The sequence below is a fragment of the Echinops telfairi genome, unplaced genomic scaffold (genome assembly GCF_000313985.2).
Source record: "Echinops telfairi isolate 266 unplaced genomic scaffold, ASM31398v2 ScPeMD7_1713;HRSCAF=2227, whole genome shotgun sequence".
NCBI classification, from domain to species: Eukaryota; Metazoa; Chordata; class Mammalia; order Afrosoricida; family Tenrecidae; genus Echinops; species Echinops telfairi.
Window position 1 is genome coordinate 17,862,660 of NW_022105611.1, and position 15,525 is coordinate 17,878,184.

At 42.5% G+C, this 15,525-nt stretch overlaps 1 protein-coding gene across 2 annotated transcripts in view; it reads right to left on the reverse strand.

Annotated features, from left to right (window-relative positions):
* The window catches only part of UVRAG (UV radiation resistance associated), a 289,183-nt gene that overhangs the window by 204,060 nt on the left and 69,598 nt on the right, over positions 1–15,525 (reverse strand). For both annotated transcript variants that reach the window (XM_004708836.2, XM_045293121.1), the window contains exon 6: positions 7,994–8,076. In XM_004708836.2, coding sequence (XP_004708893.1) covers positions 7,994–8,076 — 83 coding nt within the window. The remainder of the gene's footprint in view (positions 1–7,993; positions 8,077–15,525) is intronic.

Genomic DNA, 15,525 nt, shown 5'->3' on the forward strand with positions numbered 1-15,525 from the left:
CATTAGGTCCTCATTTTTCCCCTCCCTCCCCGCTCCCGCCTCCCTCATGAGCCCTTGATAGTTTATAAATTGGTATTTTGTTTATTCTTAATAAGAATATTAAATAAATAGGAAGAGCTACTTAGAATATTAGGGAGCCCTTGTGGTATAGTGGGTTACACATTGGTCTGGTAACTTACAAGGTCAGCAGTTCAAAACCACCATAGCCACTCCAGGGGTGAAAGATGAGGCTTTCTTGGAAACTTACAGGGCAGGTCTACCCCGTCCTAGAGGGTCACTGTGAGTTGGAGTGGACTCGATGGCAGTGAGTTTGTTTGTTTGTTTTTAATTATTATTAAATTTAAAATATTTCAAAATCCTAGATTTAGCAAAAGCAGGTCTAGTAAAATGTGAAAATCAGTCTACACAATAGAAAAGGAAATATAAACTTAGCCTTAATTGATATTAATATATGGATGAATTAAACCAAACAGATAAAAAAACTATTAAAAAAGAGAATAATTGGGGATGGTGATCAAATATGACATTTTCCTAAAACTATAGATTTTTCCTTATAGTAAAAAAAAAAAAGAGCCAGAAATGGAAATGAAAAACTTATATAAAACAGTGTAAAAAGCATAACACATTTAAAGACAAATTTAATAGATTGGTACCTGACCATATGAAAAAAACTAACATTTTACTGAAAGGATAAAATATGAACAAACACAAAGATCTCAAATGAGAATACTAATAAAAATAACAGCTCCTCCAAAATTTACCAAAAAATTCAATTAATACAAAATTCCCATGAGAATTCCAATAAAAGTTACATTTTAGGATGCAAAATACATTTAAAGTTCATAGAGAAGAATAAAGTTCTGAGAATAGCCAAAAATAGTATTAACAGAAAGACGAGCAAGAGGGACTTCCTTTACTTGATATTAAACATACCAAAACCCACTGTACTTAAATCAATCTGAAACTGGCAAAGGAACAGACACAAAGAACAGAAGGACAAAATGGGGAATTCAAAACAGATTCCAGTACATCAGAGCTTTTAATATATGACAAAGGTGGTATTCAAATTCAGTGGGGAAAAAGCGAGGTGCTGGCACAACTGGGTATGGTCTGTAAAGAAGATTATTCTCTACCTTAAAATATATGAAATATTTACACAATATAGTTAAGAATACAGGAGCCCTGCTGGCACAGTAGGTTATGTGTTGAGCTGCTAACCGAAAAACCAGCAGTTCGAAACCACTAGCCGCTTCATGGGAAAAAGACAAGACTTTTTACTAAAAAAAGAAGTTATAGTCTCAGAAACCCACAGGGGCAGTTCTACTCTGTCCTATAGAGTTGTTATGAGTTGGAGTCAACTAAATAGCAGTGATTTTTTTAAAAGTTATTTAAGAATAAATACCAAGTTATTTTCATTTTAAAAAACCACAAATCTCAAAAATAAAATTTAGAAAGTATCTATATAAATCAGGGCAAAGGGGAGGCCTCATAAAACAAGACAGAAAGCCCAGTAGATATAAAAGAAAAACTAGAAATATATAATAAACAATTTGAGGAAGGGTACACAGGCTGAAATGTAATTGACAGATTTAAGGAAAATATCAAAGAATCCTCACATGGCATGAAAAAAGGCAAACAACTCCACTTAAAAATAAGTTATGATGCTACTGTCGAGCTTGTCACGCCTGTTTCAATCCCCAGCAATTCTGTGCGACAGAAGGAAACACTGCCCGGGCCTGCACCATCCTCAGACCAGTTGTGCTGTTTGCACCCAGGATAGCCAGCAGTCAGTCCATTTCATTGGGGCTTTCTTCTTTTCGCTGCCCTTGTACTTTACACCAAGCATGACATTCTCTCCGGGACTTGGCTTGCCCGGTAACATGTCCAAAGCACACGAGGCTATGTCTTTCCAGCCTCACTTTTAAGGGCGTTCTGACTGTACTTCTTCCAAGACAGATTAGTGGCTTTCTCTTCAATATTCTTCACTATCACAATTCAAATTTATCAGTTCCTTTTTGGTCTTCCCTATTCATAGCCAGCTTGGGCAATGAATAAGATAAAGTAAATCAATAGGCAAATTTACAAATTGCAAATAGCCAATGACGTCAAGAAAAGATGTCCAATTTCAGTTGTAGTTTAAGTGCATTACTGGAGCCTTAAACCAAAAGAACGACAATAACACTAAGGTCTCTAAATAGCCCAAGCAAATCTTGAAAGAGAAGAAAAAGGTAGGAGAACTAACACTTCCAGTACAAAGCATGCTATACACTCACTGCTCAACGTTGCTCCTGACTCGAGGTGACCCCGTCCATGTGTTCCAGAGCAGAACTGCCCCATAGGGTTTTCTTGGCTGTAATCTTTATGGACGCAGATCTCTAGACCTTTCTCTCACTGTGTCCCTGGGCGAGTTCAAAAAGCTGATTTTTAGACCAGTGGTTGAGCAGGACAACTGCATGGTTTAAATCAGGTAAGGGGTGCGAAAGGACGGCATCCTCTCACCATACTTATTCAATCTGTATGCTGAGCAGATCGTCAGAGAAGCTGGCTTCTGTGAAGGGGAACGTGGCATTAGGATTGGAGGAAGGCTAATTAACAACCTGCACCAGGCAGAGGACACTCCTGGAAGCAGGAGGACTTATACTTTCTGGCGAAGATCAGGGACTGCAGCCTTCACCAGGGATTAAAACCAAATTGCTCACAAATAGACCAATGGGTAAGATGATGATAAATGGAGAAAACGTTGAAGTTGTCAAGGATTTTGTCTTGCTTTGGTTCACAATCAATGCTTATGCAAGCAGCAGTCACGAGGTCAAAAGACGAACTGCGTTAGGTAAACTTGCTGCACAAGATCTCTTTATACAGTATTGAAAAGCAAGGATGTTAGTTTGAAGATTAAGGTGCCTGACCCAAGTAATGGTATTTTCCATTGCCTCATAATCAAATGAAAGTTGGACACGGAATACAACCCTAGGAGGATCCATGCATTTGAATTGTGGTGGCAGAGAAGAACATTGATCGACACTATCGCGGACTGCTGAGAGGACAGACAGATCTGAGTTTGCTTCACTCGACTGAGCATAAAGTCTCTGTGGGTCAGAACCGACCAGATGGCACCTCACACTAACAACCACCACCCTTGAGCACAAACCATTTGTGCCCTGGTATTTTCCCTTACGGTAGCAGCTGCTGCAAAAGACCAGTGATGAAAACAACATGACACTGTCTAAGGACAGACATGTAACACAATGGGACAGAATTGAGAGCTCAGAAGTACACCCATTCATTTTTGGCCAACTGATTTTCACAACAGTGGCAAGTGCATTCAATGAAGAGTCGTTTCTGAAGTCTTCTCACGACAGGAAGCCGTGGTGGCACACTGGGTTAAACACTGGGCTGCTATAAACAAGGTCATCAGTTCAGACATACTAGTGGTTCCCAGGGAAAATGTGAGGCTGTCTGCTTTGGGAAAGGTTCCGAGGCTTGGAAGCCCTAAGGGTCGGTTCTATTGCGCACTTCAGGGTTGTCAGGAGCCAAGATTACTGGACGGTAATGTAGCGATCCCCTGGTGGAAGTTTAAATGGAAAAACAAACGAGTTTTCCAACAACAAAAGCAATCTTTCTATCTCTGAGGGCAAAAGTCGCTCAAGTTCATGCCCACTGTCTCCTACCAGGGTTAACCCAAACACCACACTCCCTGCCATCGAGTCAATGCCCACTCATAGCGGGCAGTGCAACTGCCTCTGTGAGTTTCTGAGACTGCCACCTTTATTTCTTTGTAATGTAAAATGGATATTTTTTTATTTATTTGTACCAATATTTGGAAATCAGCCAGCCATTTTGGTACTGTTATTACCAAAATGCAGCAACATACAAGTAGCAACGATGGTAGCTCAGATTCAGGAGTTGCATCTGCTGGAGGTTGAGGTGTTTCTGTCTCTGAAACAGGTCTGTGAATATACACAGCTGGGTCTGAGAGAACAGGGTTCGCTGGACCCTTCTGTTTCTTGCCCTGGTCCTTACTATCCGTGCTCTTCTGTGCTCTTCTCTATAGAACCGGGCAGGTGGAAAAACGCAGGCTGTCCTGAAGAAGCAGGTCCACGGAGGAAGGGAGAGGAAAGGTGGCAGTGTCCGAGGAGGGTGCCTCAGTAGGTGACGTTTCCAAGGATATACCATTTTCTTCAGGCCCCCAAATCATAGGTTTTGGTGAAGTCTCTAGAAGTGGAAGCTTCAAGAAGGCTTTGGGGAGAAGCAACACTCATGTTGCTGAGTAGATGGGGAAGAGAGAGAGAGAGAGAGAGTGAGAGAGAGAAACCCTCCAAAACAAACAAACAAACAAACAAACAACATAAAAAAACCAAAGACCTAGATTTTTAGAAAGCAAAGTCAGACAAAGGCTTTTTGAATGGATAATATGAAGATCTCCAAATATGAAAGTAGTAAAGGGCTACAGTGAAGGTAAAATGTCTCAATAGCAATAGGAGGCAACCAGCCTAATTCAAAATAAATGTTTTGGAGTGTCCAGACTGTAACTCTTTATAGGATTAGAAAGCCCCATCTTTCTCTCTGAGCTGTTGGCGGCTTCAAACTGCTGACCTTTTGGTTAGCCCAATGCTTAACCACTATACCACAAGGGCTCCTCCCAACATGATGAGAATTCTACATTGTATGCCCGACCCTGTCACTCTTACCATCTTTATAGTCTTTCAGCAACAGGGGAATAAAAAATCTAAAAATCAACATAACACAAAACAGATAGCTATCTAATAAATCTGGAAAAACTCCTTATCCTAGAAGGAAAAAGAATGAAAGACAAAGTTTTCTACTAAAAATGAATGCTTATTTACAATTTACAACATTGCATTATATTCCACAGACATCCCCTAGTATTCTTACTTCAAATGATAAAAATGAATAGAATTTCCATTTTTAAAGAGCAACGTTGACACCTTGTGGTGAACATCTAAAATTAAAACAACCACTGTAAACGAGCAGTGTGGCTTTTAATTAAATGTCTGCTTGCACAGAAACGAACCCCTAATCCAGGGATTCCCAAGGTTTGAAAATGTAAAAATTCAAGTTCCAACATGCATACTACATGTAAATTTAGAATCATCTTGGACAACACTGAAATTAGCCTAAAATTTTAACTTATGGCCAAAGTATATGAATGAGACCTCAGGTTAATTTTCCTGCAAAATACACCCATATGAAAGAGGTTTGTTTCCTGGCCTCCAGTGCTTGCTGCAAAGCCCTTGACTTGGTCAAGTGTCGCCACCACCCCCCCAACCCCCCACCCCTTTTTCTCCGGTAATACTTGCACATTTTAAAGGCTCGAGAGAACAAACGCCTACTAGCAGCATACCACTGACGGTTCTTGACTGGAATATATTCTCAAAAACAGCCTCTGAGACCTGAGCTCTAATCCTAACTCCAATTTGAACGATCATTTATTTCAGTTCACTTTAGTAAACATTTACTGAACATCAACTAGTACAAGCCACTCTTCTGGATTCCACGAGAGACTCCAAGTTCAGGGAAACACGCGCTAACAACACTCAGATGGGCAGGAAGCATTAAACATAAGCCCCAGACAAGACTGAACACCTATGACGCATCATAACTGAGGGACAAAGAAGAAAAGGCATTTCCTAGAGCAGACGATGTTCCTCTGCATTGCTATCTGAGGGGACTATCAGAGAAAACCCTATTTAACTCATTAACTCTGACACAAAGACCAGGTAAAGTTTCTAGTTCCAAACCAGACGTCCTGGGCTCAATTCATTTGGCTGATAGACACTTGATCTGATGCCCCACCCACCAACAAAAAAATATGAATGTTACCAGTTAGAACTGAATTACACCAAGTTGATGAGGACGTCACTGTTAATAAGGCGTTCTGAATTGTTGGCAGGCCTGAGAAATCTAGAAGGTACCGGAGAAAGGAACCCTCCACGAGCCAAATCATTGTACAGTTCATGATAAATAACGCGCGCGGTGACCACACCGACATGGTCTTCAAGGCCTCTGTCATCTGAGGAGGCTGTAGTGAGGCTTCCTGCAATGTGCACAGGAGAGGCCCTGGTCAAGGAGGGCCAATGAGAGTCTGCAATCCTCACTTATCAGGAAGCCTTCCTTCCAGCCTCCTCTCGAGCTCGACCTTGCTGCCCTCCAACAGCTAAAGCATTTAAAGCCCCTTGGCCTCAGTTTCTATGCTTAAAAAAAGAAAAAAAGGGCTATCATCCTCACTTTGTGAACAGAAAAACCATTTAAAAGACAGTCGTTATGAAAATGCTTTGTAAATAAATGGTACCGATTTGCAGTACCACCACCTTAAGAAGAACCAGCGATAAAACGAACTAGCATAAACAGGGATAATCAAAACCAAAACCCAAACCCGAGCTCACTGCCAACGAGCCAATGCCGACTCCTAGTGAGCCTGTGGGCCAGAGGAGATCTGTCCCTGTGCAGTCCCAAGACTGAACTCTTTACAGGCACTGAAACCCCCGCCTTCTCCCACGGAGCTGCGGACCTTCCGGATCACAGCCTAATCTGTAACCACTACGCCACCAGGGCTCCATAATTAAAACTAAGCCTGAGATAATTAAGGCGTTCTCTATAACACCTATGCTTCTCCCAAAAGATTCTGTGCACTTGTAACATCACAAAGCTTTCGGACCTCCCGGACCCACTCTATTTCCTCTTTTAGGTTCTGTGATAGCTAATCTATCCTCTGCGCCCTGACTTTGTATTCTTTTTTCTTTTAAGTCTACTCATTTCCCCAAAAGAGCAACAAGAACAATAACAGCAACACACACACAGTCTGGCTTGAAAAAAATCTTTATAGTAATTCTATTTAAACCTTCACGTTATTGAGAGGGAAACAGACACCAAGAACTATTAGTGGCTTGCTCCCACACCTCAAACCATCTCTGGACATCACCTTTTCAAATACTTCAAATCCAATATACCCCAAATGGAATATAACCAAGCTCAAATATATGAGTTATATGTGACGCCTCCCGCTCTATCTCTACTACTGATTATAAAATCTTGTCTATTCTGTCGTTTATTTAAAGTAATCTGGGTGAAAGCACCTCTCAGATGAGAACCAAAATTTAAGCAAAGGTATGTGGTTAATTTGGCAGAAACCCTTGTCCCTTAAAACAATTTACACAGTCGTTGTAACCAAATCCCTTACCATCATGTGTAATAAGGCAGGCACTTCACAAAGGAAAGGGCCATTAAATTCTGTTTATAAAACAGCCATTTCCCCAATCATCCTTCTGGACTCTTCTTCTAGTAGATAAATAGCGGATGCCTAATGGTCTAAAATTGATGATGTGTTATGTAAACATGCGAAATTCTGCCCAAATTAAATTCCTATGAATAATCTGTCAGTCTGGAGTGAACTTAGGACGAGTGTCCCCGTTAGCTTTAGTTTGAACTGTGGCAGCCTGCCTCCTGGGAAATATGTCCTTGATGATGCACCACATTTAAAATTAAAACAGATTTTAAATCTTTCCGAATTAAGCCCAGACATTATGAAAAATAGCGAGCAGAGGCTTTTAAGCTTCTGATCATGAGATTCACACAAAGCTCACTTGGCTTGCCAAACATGATCCTTTTAAGACGAAGAGCAGGTCAACACGATATGCCCTGTTGGAGGGCTTTCCTCGCGATGCTGTGGTTGCTATGTCTTTGAAGCGTTTAAACCTCCACTCACCGGCTGCTGTTCTTTACAGCGCAGAAAACCCCCAAACGGCTCATGTCCATTCGAAGGTTTTCCACCGCTCGCCCTCCAGAGAAAGGAAATGGCTTCCCAATAGCTTTGTGAAAGAGAGGTCTTATGTAGCTACAAGATTTATGAAGCTCTCACTTAAAAATGCTAAGCCCGAAGAACAGCTTCTAAAGCTCTCATCCATTTCCTCCCACTAAACTGTCACAAACTCATATGAGGAAGATCCTTCAGGAAGCTTAGGAGGCCGTTTCTTACCGCAGCAAAGAGAAGACATCGTAGGAATTGCGGACACAGTTCTGATCCACCTGAAGGATGGTCTTCGGAACGTGTGGGTGACCCTGGAAGACAGGAGCCCACAGACTGATCAGTCGGGTGAAAGCAGCCTGCGCACAAACTCATCAAGAGATTTCTGTCTATTTTCGTCATGGTTTGTAAACACCGCGGGAGATTCAAATGGTTAGCATTTCAAGAAAAGTCCAAATGAGTTTCTATATAAAAGAGGTCTAAGCTTTGAGGCAACTGAAGTTTAAAATAAGTCTCTTCTAGTCACTTCCCCACAGAAACAGTAATTTATGATCTAGAGTGTGGTTTGCTTCTCAGGGAAAGCCCAGAGGTCTTTTAATGGATTAAAAAAAAAAAGAGTATTATTAAATACTATTAAAAAATTAATGTGTCAACTCTGCCTAGCCATCATCTATAATGTTTTTATGGAAGAAGGGGGTGGGGGTGGTTTCCAAGTTTTAATTTGGAATACCAGAAACAAATATTTGCACAGAGGCACAAAAGTGGTGGGAGCAACACAGCCAATTCCATGCAAAGAATACAACCAGTTAGTATCTCCATCATTTGAGAAAAGTAAGTTAAATAGTGGTTAAAAACAAAAAGACTCTGGGCCCCAAACCAAGTGGGTTCAAATGCAACCCTTTATTTTATTTTATTTTTTTTTAATCAATTTATTGGGGCTCATACAAGGACTTTGTAATCTTGAGCAAGGCACCCAAGATCTCTTAGTTTAACCTTGTTTTGTTCCTCTAAAAGACGATAGGATAATAGCATCTACCTCAAAAGTTGTGTGGACTAAGGGCATTAATATTCATAAAGTAAAAGGTATATAGTAAAGACTCTATAAGCATTTAAAAAAGTGTGTCTACAGACAGTAAACAGATATTTAGGAGACATGTAAGCAGGAAATGGGGAAAGTGTAACAAATAGTACTACACTGCGGGACCGCGATCAAGGTCTCCACACGAAATGTGGCTAAACTGTTCAATGGAAAACTCACTCATTCTGTAAGCCTTCGCCCAATTCACAATGAAAATTTTAAAAACCGAAAAAGGATTTTGAAAGAATGTCAGGGACTTTCTGCTAACAACAGGGCTTCAAACCAGTTCTTGGCTCAGTCATGGCCATCGAAGTAAAAGCACACGTGCTCACACAACGTGGGTGCACTGAAATGACGAGCGACACAAGAAAGGGCATGGTGGGTGCCGTCCTAGACACTCACTCTCCCTCCTAGAGAACGAGGCAGCATGCACGTCACATCGCAGCTAAACCCCTTGACGAGCACGGCCAGAAGAGAGCACGGGCCTCGGCCAAAGACTGAAGCCAGCGCTGCAGCTCTGAGTGAGGCACTCTCCTGAGTCCTGGCAACCCTCCAGTCGCCTGCATCCGGCTCCTGGAAGGGCTCACTCTGCCTCTTGTGAGCCTCCCATTCCAGGGCTTTGACCCCTAATTTTCCCCATTCCAGTTATCATTCTGGTGCACCCACAGTTTATAAATTCAGGTCTGTTCCAAATTTGCTGTGCTGGCCGTGTCTGAATGAGTTTAAACTGCTATGAAGTCTTGGTTAGCATATGATGCAAACACATGACAACTTAGATGCATTCAAACTTGAAAAAAAAAACTGCCAAAAACTGAAACAAGATGAAACAAATATCTGAATAGCCCTGGACATATTTTTTAATAAAGCAATTAAAATCCTTCCTACAAAAAAATAATAATAAAGTACAAGTCCAGACAGTTCCACTTATGAATTCTATCATAAAAGAGAAGAGAGAGAACAGCATTACTTCACTACCAAAATCTGACAAAGACACACACACACACACACACACACACACACACACACGCATGCACAAATGGAAGCTTAAAGACGCATGTCCTTCTGCATCGACACACATGGACCACTATCCCACCACAAAAAAGAATGACATGAGGAGGCAAGCAACAACATGAGTGAACTTTGAAAACATGCTCAAAAGATCACATAGGATATGACTTCCCCTTACACGAAACATCTAAATTCGATCAATTCCTCAGGGACAGCGAGAAGACTGGTGGCTGGCCAAAGGCTGGAGGAAGGAAGCAATGGGTAGTGACTGCTTACTGAGTCTGGAGTTTCCTTGGGACGTGATGACAGAGGTGGTGCTTAAATGCCTTTGAGTTACACAGTTTAATGTGTCTGATTTTATCTTAGATGAATTTTACATCAATGGGAAAAAGAAAAAAACATGGCTGTGAAAATCATCCACATATCCAAGGTGGAGAAAGAGGAGAGGCCAGAGACTGAAGACTGTGTTGGAAAATTAAAATCAGAAAGGCGCTCGAAGTAGACTTAGGAAGCTTCCTAAGAGATATGACTGACGCCACTCCACTTTGCCTTTTCTACTTGATGTTTGGTTTTCTCACTGTTATGAAAGCATCCACACACACTAACACACAGCTAAAAGCAACAAACTACAACAGGGAGCGAGCACTGACGTGAAAGGCAGACTCCTTGTTTGAATCCACCTGGCCTGTTGTATCAGTGAGGAAAATCATTGAACTGCTTTGAGTATCAGTGTCTTACACTATAAAATGAGAAAGTATCATAAAAACAGTTAACGAAAAAAAGGACAGAAATACAAGCAAAAGTGACATTCATGAGCATTTGCAGTGAGCCGAACGGCGCTGTCAGCATCTTCCCTGTATCACACACGTGATGCCCGCGCAATCCTGTGGAGCAGGAACTATTATTACCCCTCTTCTCACGGTGAGGAAACTGTGACTCCGAGAGGATTAAGCAGAAGAGCCATGCAGTCTGGCTCCGGGGCCCGCATTCTTAACGACCATGCTGTACTTGATGCTCTCCAAGACCCTTTCCAGTTCGAAAAGTCTGGGTCCATGTACATTTAAGGCAACTCGAGGATATATTAGTAAACCCTTCTGTTTCAGCTGCCACTTAGCAATTAACATTCTTGAAATATGCTAAAAGCCCCATTCTGAATGACACCGAACTTCACCAGATGTGCAATTCCGACAGATGGCTGAGGAGGGATTATACTGGAAAGACACGGCTCGTTTGTATCTGGTTATCTTTGTGAGATACTGCAAGTGCCAAAGAGCCCACAGAGATTGGTGTGTCACTCAAAATTCTTCTGTAGCCAGCCAGGTCTAGTCATTCTTCCTTGTAGAAGGGACAGGCACCCGTCAGAGTGACAGCCTCTTAAAGGGAGCAGGGAGAGGTACTTTCATAAGTCCACCGAATGGGAGGGATGATGTAGCAGATCCCTAGAACAGAGGCCAAACTTTCCTGCAAAGGTTCAGACAGTACATAGTTAAGGTTTTGTGGGCCACAGATGATCTGTCACATACCATTCCTTTAAAAAAAAATCTTTAAAAATGTAAAAACCATTCTCAGCTTGCAGATTGTAACAAAAGCAAGCATATGTTGAACTAGACTTTGCTCACTCTTATGCTGGATCACTGAATGAGTTGCCTTTTTAAGGTGAGTTTAAATTTTTAGATTTTCCATTAGCAACCGTTGCAAGACTGCTACTAGCTTTATTGAAACCATCAAAGCTCTCTTGAAATAATCTAGTTGATCCAACTACGTGCAAAGAGAACAGCACCATTGTTATTTGCCACTGAGTGGACTCAGACTTACGACCTTTGGACAGAAGCATCATCTTCACTGTTTTGAGTCCATTGGTGTTATTACGGTGCTGATCCACTTCAAGGGTCCCCACACCCTTACACGATGTCCTTCCTTTAGCAGTAGATCGCTCCTGATGACATATGTCCAAAGCCAGTGATGGGGAGTGTGCTCCTGTCATCTATGTTGTTTCCATCGGCTAATTTTCAGAAGTAGATCTGCAGATCTTCCACCCGAGTCTGTGTTAATGTGGAAGCTCTACTGAGACCTGTCCACCATGGGTAGCCCGTCCAGCATTCAAAATACTGGTGTAATTCTTCCAGTGTCAGGGCAACAAGCGGGCTACCACAGTACAACCAACTGACAAGTCGATCAAGCCCATTCCAACGCATGTCGGCTCTATAGGAAGGCAGAACGGCCCCCTGTGTGTTTCCAAGGCTGAAAATGGTTAGAGAAGCAGAGAGCCTCATCTTTTTCCAGTGTGGTGGCTTTAAACTACTGCCTTGGGATTAGCAGCCCAATGCATAACTCACCACACCACCAGGGCTAGGACAGCAAGCACGTATAGCCATTCATCTCGGTGGTCACTGAATAAGTCACGCATACATACACGGTGTTTAGCAACTACTACAGCCTCAAAGAGTACACACCCCAGTTAAAGTTCCAAGGTAAATAAAGCAAAAGTGCCATTAAGACAAACTCACAGCGACTCTATAGGCTCCCTGTATGTTGTAGAGACTGTAACTGTTTATGTGAATAGAAAGGCTCGTCTTTCTCCTGAGGAGTGGCTGGTGGTTTCAAACTGTTGACCTTATGATTATAAGCCCACTGAATACCCACTATGCCACCAGGGTGTCACCAGAGCTTTAAAAACTACAGAAGCTCTAGTGTGGTAAAAATTCCATATGGTGGAAGTGGCGTGTCAAAGGCAGTATTCAGTACTCGGGACGGATTAGCAGTAGTAAACAGCTGGACAGCAAGCATGACAATAGGAAACCAACAGCTACATTCAGAGAAAACGAAACAGTGCTCCAAACTGGTCAGCTTCCATTACCTAGGAATTTCTGGGAACCCTAGAAGGGAGAGTAGGGAAGGATAGAGCTCAAAAAGTAGACTGGGCGTTGGGGGTGGAGGCAGAACACAGAAAGCCTTGGCTGCAATGCTATACCGTGAAGACAACCCTTGGGTACAGGGTCTCATAAAAGATTTCTGAATAGTGTGTGGGGCCGGGGCACGGTATCATGATTGAAGCTGCATTTTAAGAAGGTTACTCTGGCAATGGCCCATATGATGAATTGGAAGAGGCAGTGCATCACAACACCAGTCAGGAGGCAATTTATTATAAATACACATACACGCTAATATATAAGGAGCAATGGCAATGAAAAGGGAGAAGTAAAGATAAAAGATAAACCCCAGTTGACTGAATTGGGGCTGATGATGAGAAGGAAGTCAGGTCAGGGGTTTGGGCACATCCAACAAACAATGAGAATTTACTCGAGACAATCTTAAGCAAAGGGGTATGTTTTCGGAAGATAACTCAGGCAATGTTAAGTAAGACAGGGTGGATGCAGAGAGACTCATGCCCACAGGCCTGCCAGGTACCTACGATAGCAATCCAGCCTGGTTTACTACCTCTCTGAGCTTAGAGGGTGCCAGTGGGGCTGGAAAAGCAGCCATGGGTACCACAGTTATTTCCAGGGAAGACTCACGAGAGTCAACTGGCTGGTTGGAGAGAGTGGATACAAAAATGAAGTGAATCAACACTGATTCTCAGATGGATGCCTGCATAAATGGAAAAATGGATAATACAGACCAAGGCGGGGAGGCGGAGCACAGTTCCATCTAATGCAGCGGTTGTCAACCTGTGGATTGCGACCCCTGTGAGGGTCGAATGACCCTTTCACAAGGGTGGCCTAAGACCATTGGGAAACATATATATCCGATTGTCTTAGGAACTGAGACACCGCTCCTCTATCCATCTCCAGGCAGGTCCACCCACATGCAGATACACCCACATACGAGTACCTGGCATGATGACTGTTACCCATGCAACAGCATGCTTCAAGACAAAATTTCATTTGTCATTAGAAATAACTATTTCAAAAAAAATTTTTTTAAAAGAAATAACTATTTCACAATATATAATTACATATTGTTTTTGTGATGAATCACTATGCTTTAATTATGTTCAATTTATAACAATGAAAATACACCCTGCATATCAGATATCTACATGACAATTTATAACACTAGCAAAATTACAGTTATGAAGTAGCAACGAAAATAATTTTATGGTGGGGGGGGGTCATCACAACATGAGGAACTATATTAAAGGGCCGTGGCATTAGGAGGTTGAGAACCACTAATCTAATTGAGAAAGATGGGTGTGTAAGCAGAAATGGCCAAAAAAAAAATGAAGATTGAGAGAATTAGGATTTAAAGCAACTTGAGTAACTTGATGATGACAACTAGTGAATTTCACTAAGATTTTTAATGATCCACTGCTACAGATGCTTCATTCAATTATGCAACACATAATTAAAGAATCGCGGTTATGTGCTGGGCAAAGTGCTGGGCACCAGAGCTAAATGAAGAAGGCGAGCACCAACGCTGCCCTCATACAGCTTCCTGTCCAGTCAAGAAAGAGATGAGCCCAGAGACCGTCACAGGATATGAGCCGACGGAAATGAAACGCAGGCGGTACGGGTAAATATGGGAGCCCTGGGGGCATAGTGGTTAACTATTGGCTGCTAAGTGCAAGGCCAGCAATTCAAAACCACCAGATGCTGCACGGGAGAAAGGTGAGGCTTTCTACATCCCTACAGAATTGCAATTCGAAAGCCCACAGGGGCAGTTCTACCCGGTCCTTTCAGGTTGCTCTGAGTGGGAGTCACCTTGCTAGCAGTTAAGTTTTTGAGATGAAAATATGTAAGACGGTAGCCAAACTGGAATATAGGGCTATGTCACAGGAAATGTTTCTATGGACTCTAAGCTAAAACTGAGCATAGCGTTACAGGGAAATGTTTCTCACCCACTGCCATGGAGTCAATGGTGACTCAGTGACCCTCTATGACAGGGTGGAACTCTTCCTGTGGGTTTCCAAGACTGCGATACTTCATGGGAGCAGAAAGCTCCAGCTTTCTCCTGAGGAGTGGTTTGGGTGGTTTTGAACTCCTGACCTTGCTGACTGCAGGCCAAGGCACAACCACTATACCATTAGGGCTCCTAGAAAAGTGCTTGGGTAGGGTCATTAGAAATAAGGAGCCAAATCACAGTAAGACCTTGTAAGTCTCTAAGTACTCCGAGGGCAAAGGAAAGCTACTGAAGTGATCTGAATAAGGAGGGCCATGATAAGCACTTTCAAAGGATAAATCTGCCTATAATATCAAGCACCAAGTAGATATTTCCTTCCCTGCTCTGACTTGAGTAATTGGACTGAACTAAGGCAAACACGGGGGGCAGACTTTTTGAGTTGGGGAGTTCCATTTAGGACCCGGCACGAGTGAGTGGAGGCAGAGTAGGTGTGACTGAAACCATGCGAGCGTCTGACACAAGTCTAGCCATGTGGAGATCCAGCCTGGAAATGTAGGCTTGCAGAGCTCTGAGCCACCCAGATCCAATGCAGGAATGAGATGCAGAGAAGACAAGAAAGGTCCAAAAGGAAGCCTGGGGGCAACAGCTTACAAGTTGCTCTGAGAGTTTCCCCAGCAGGACTCACTAGTACGCTTGTGCGCTGATACTTCTAAAACCGAAAGTGAGCTTGACAAGTTAGTCCCTCTCCTGGTCTGAGGGGCCGGCCCCAATCACAACTCCATGGAGAGGCGACCCTCCCCCAGAAGAATTCACTTTAGAGGACAGCACTGAAGCTACA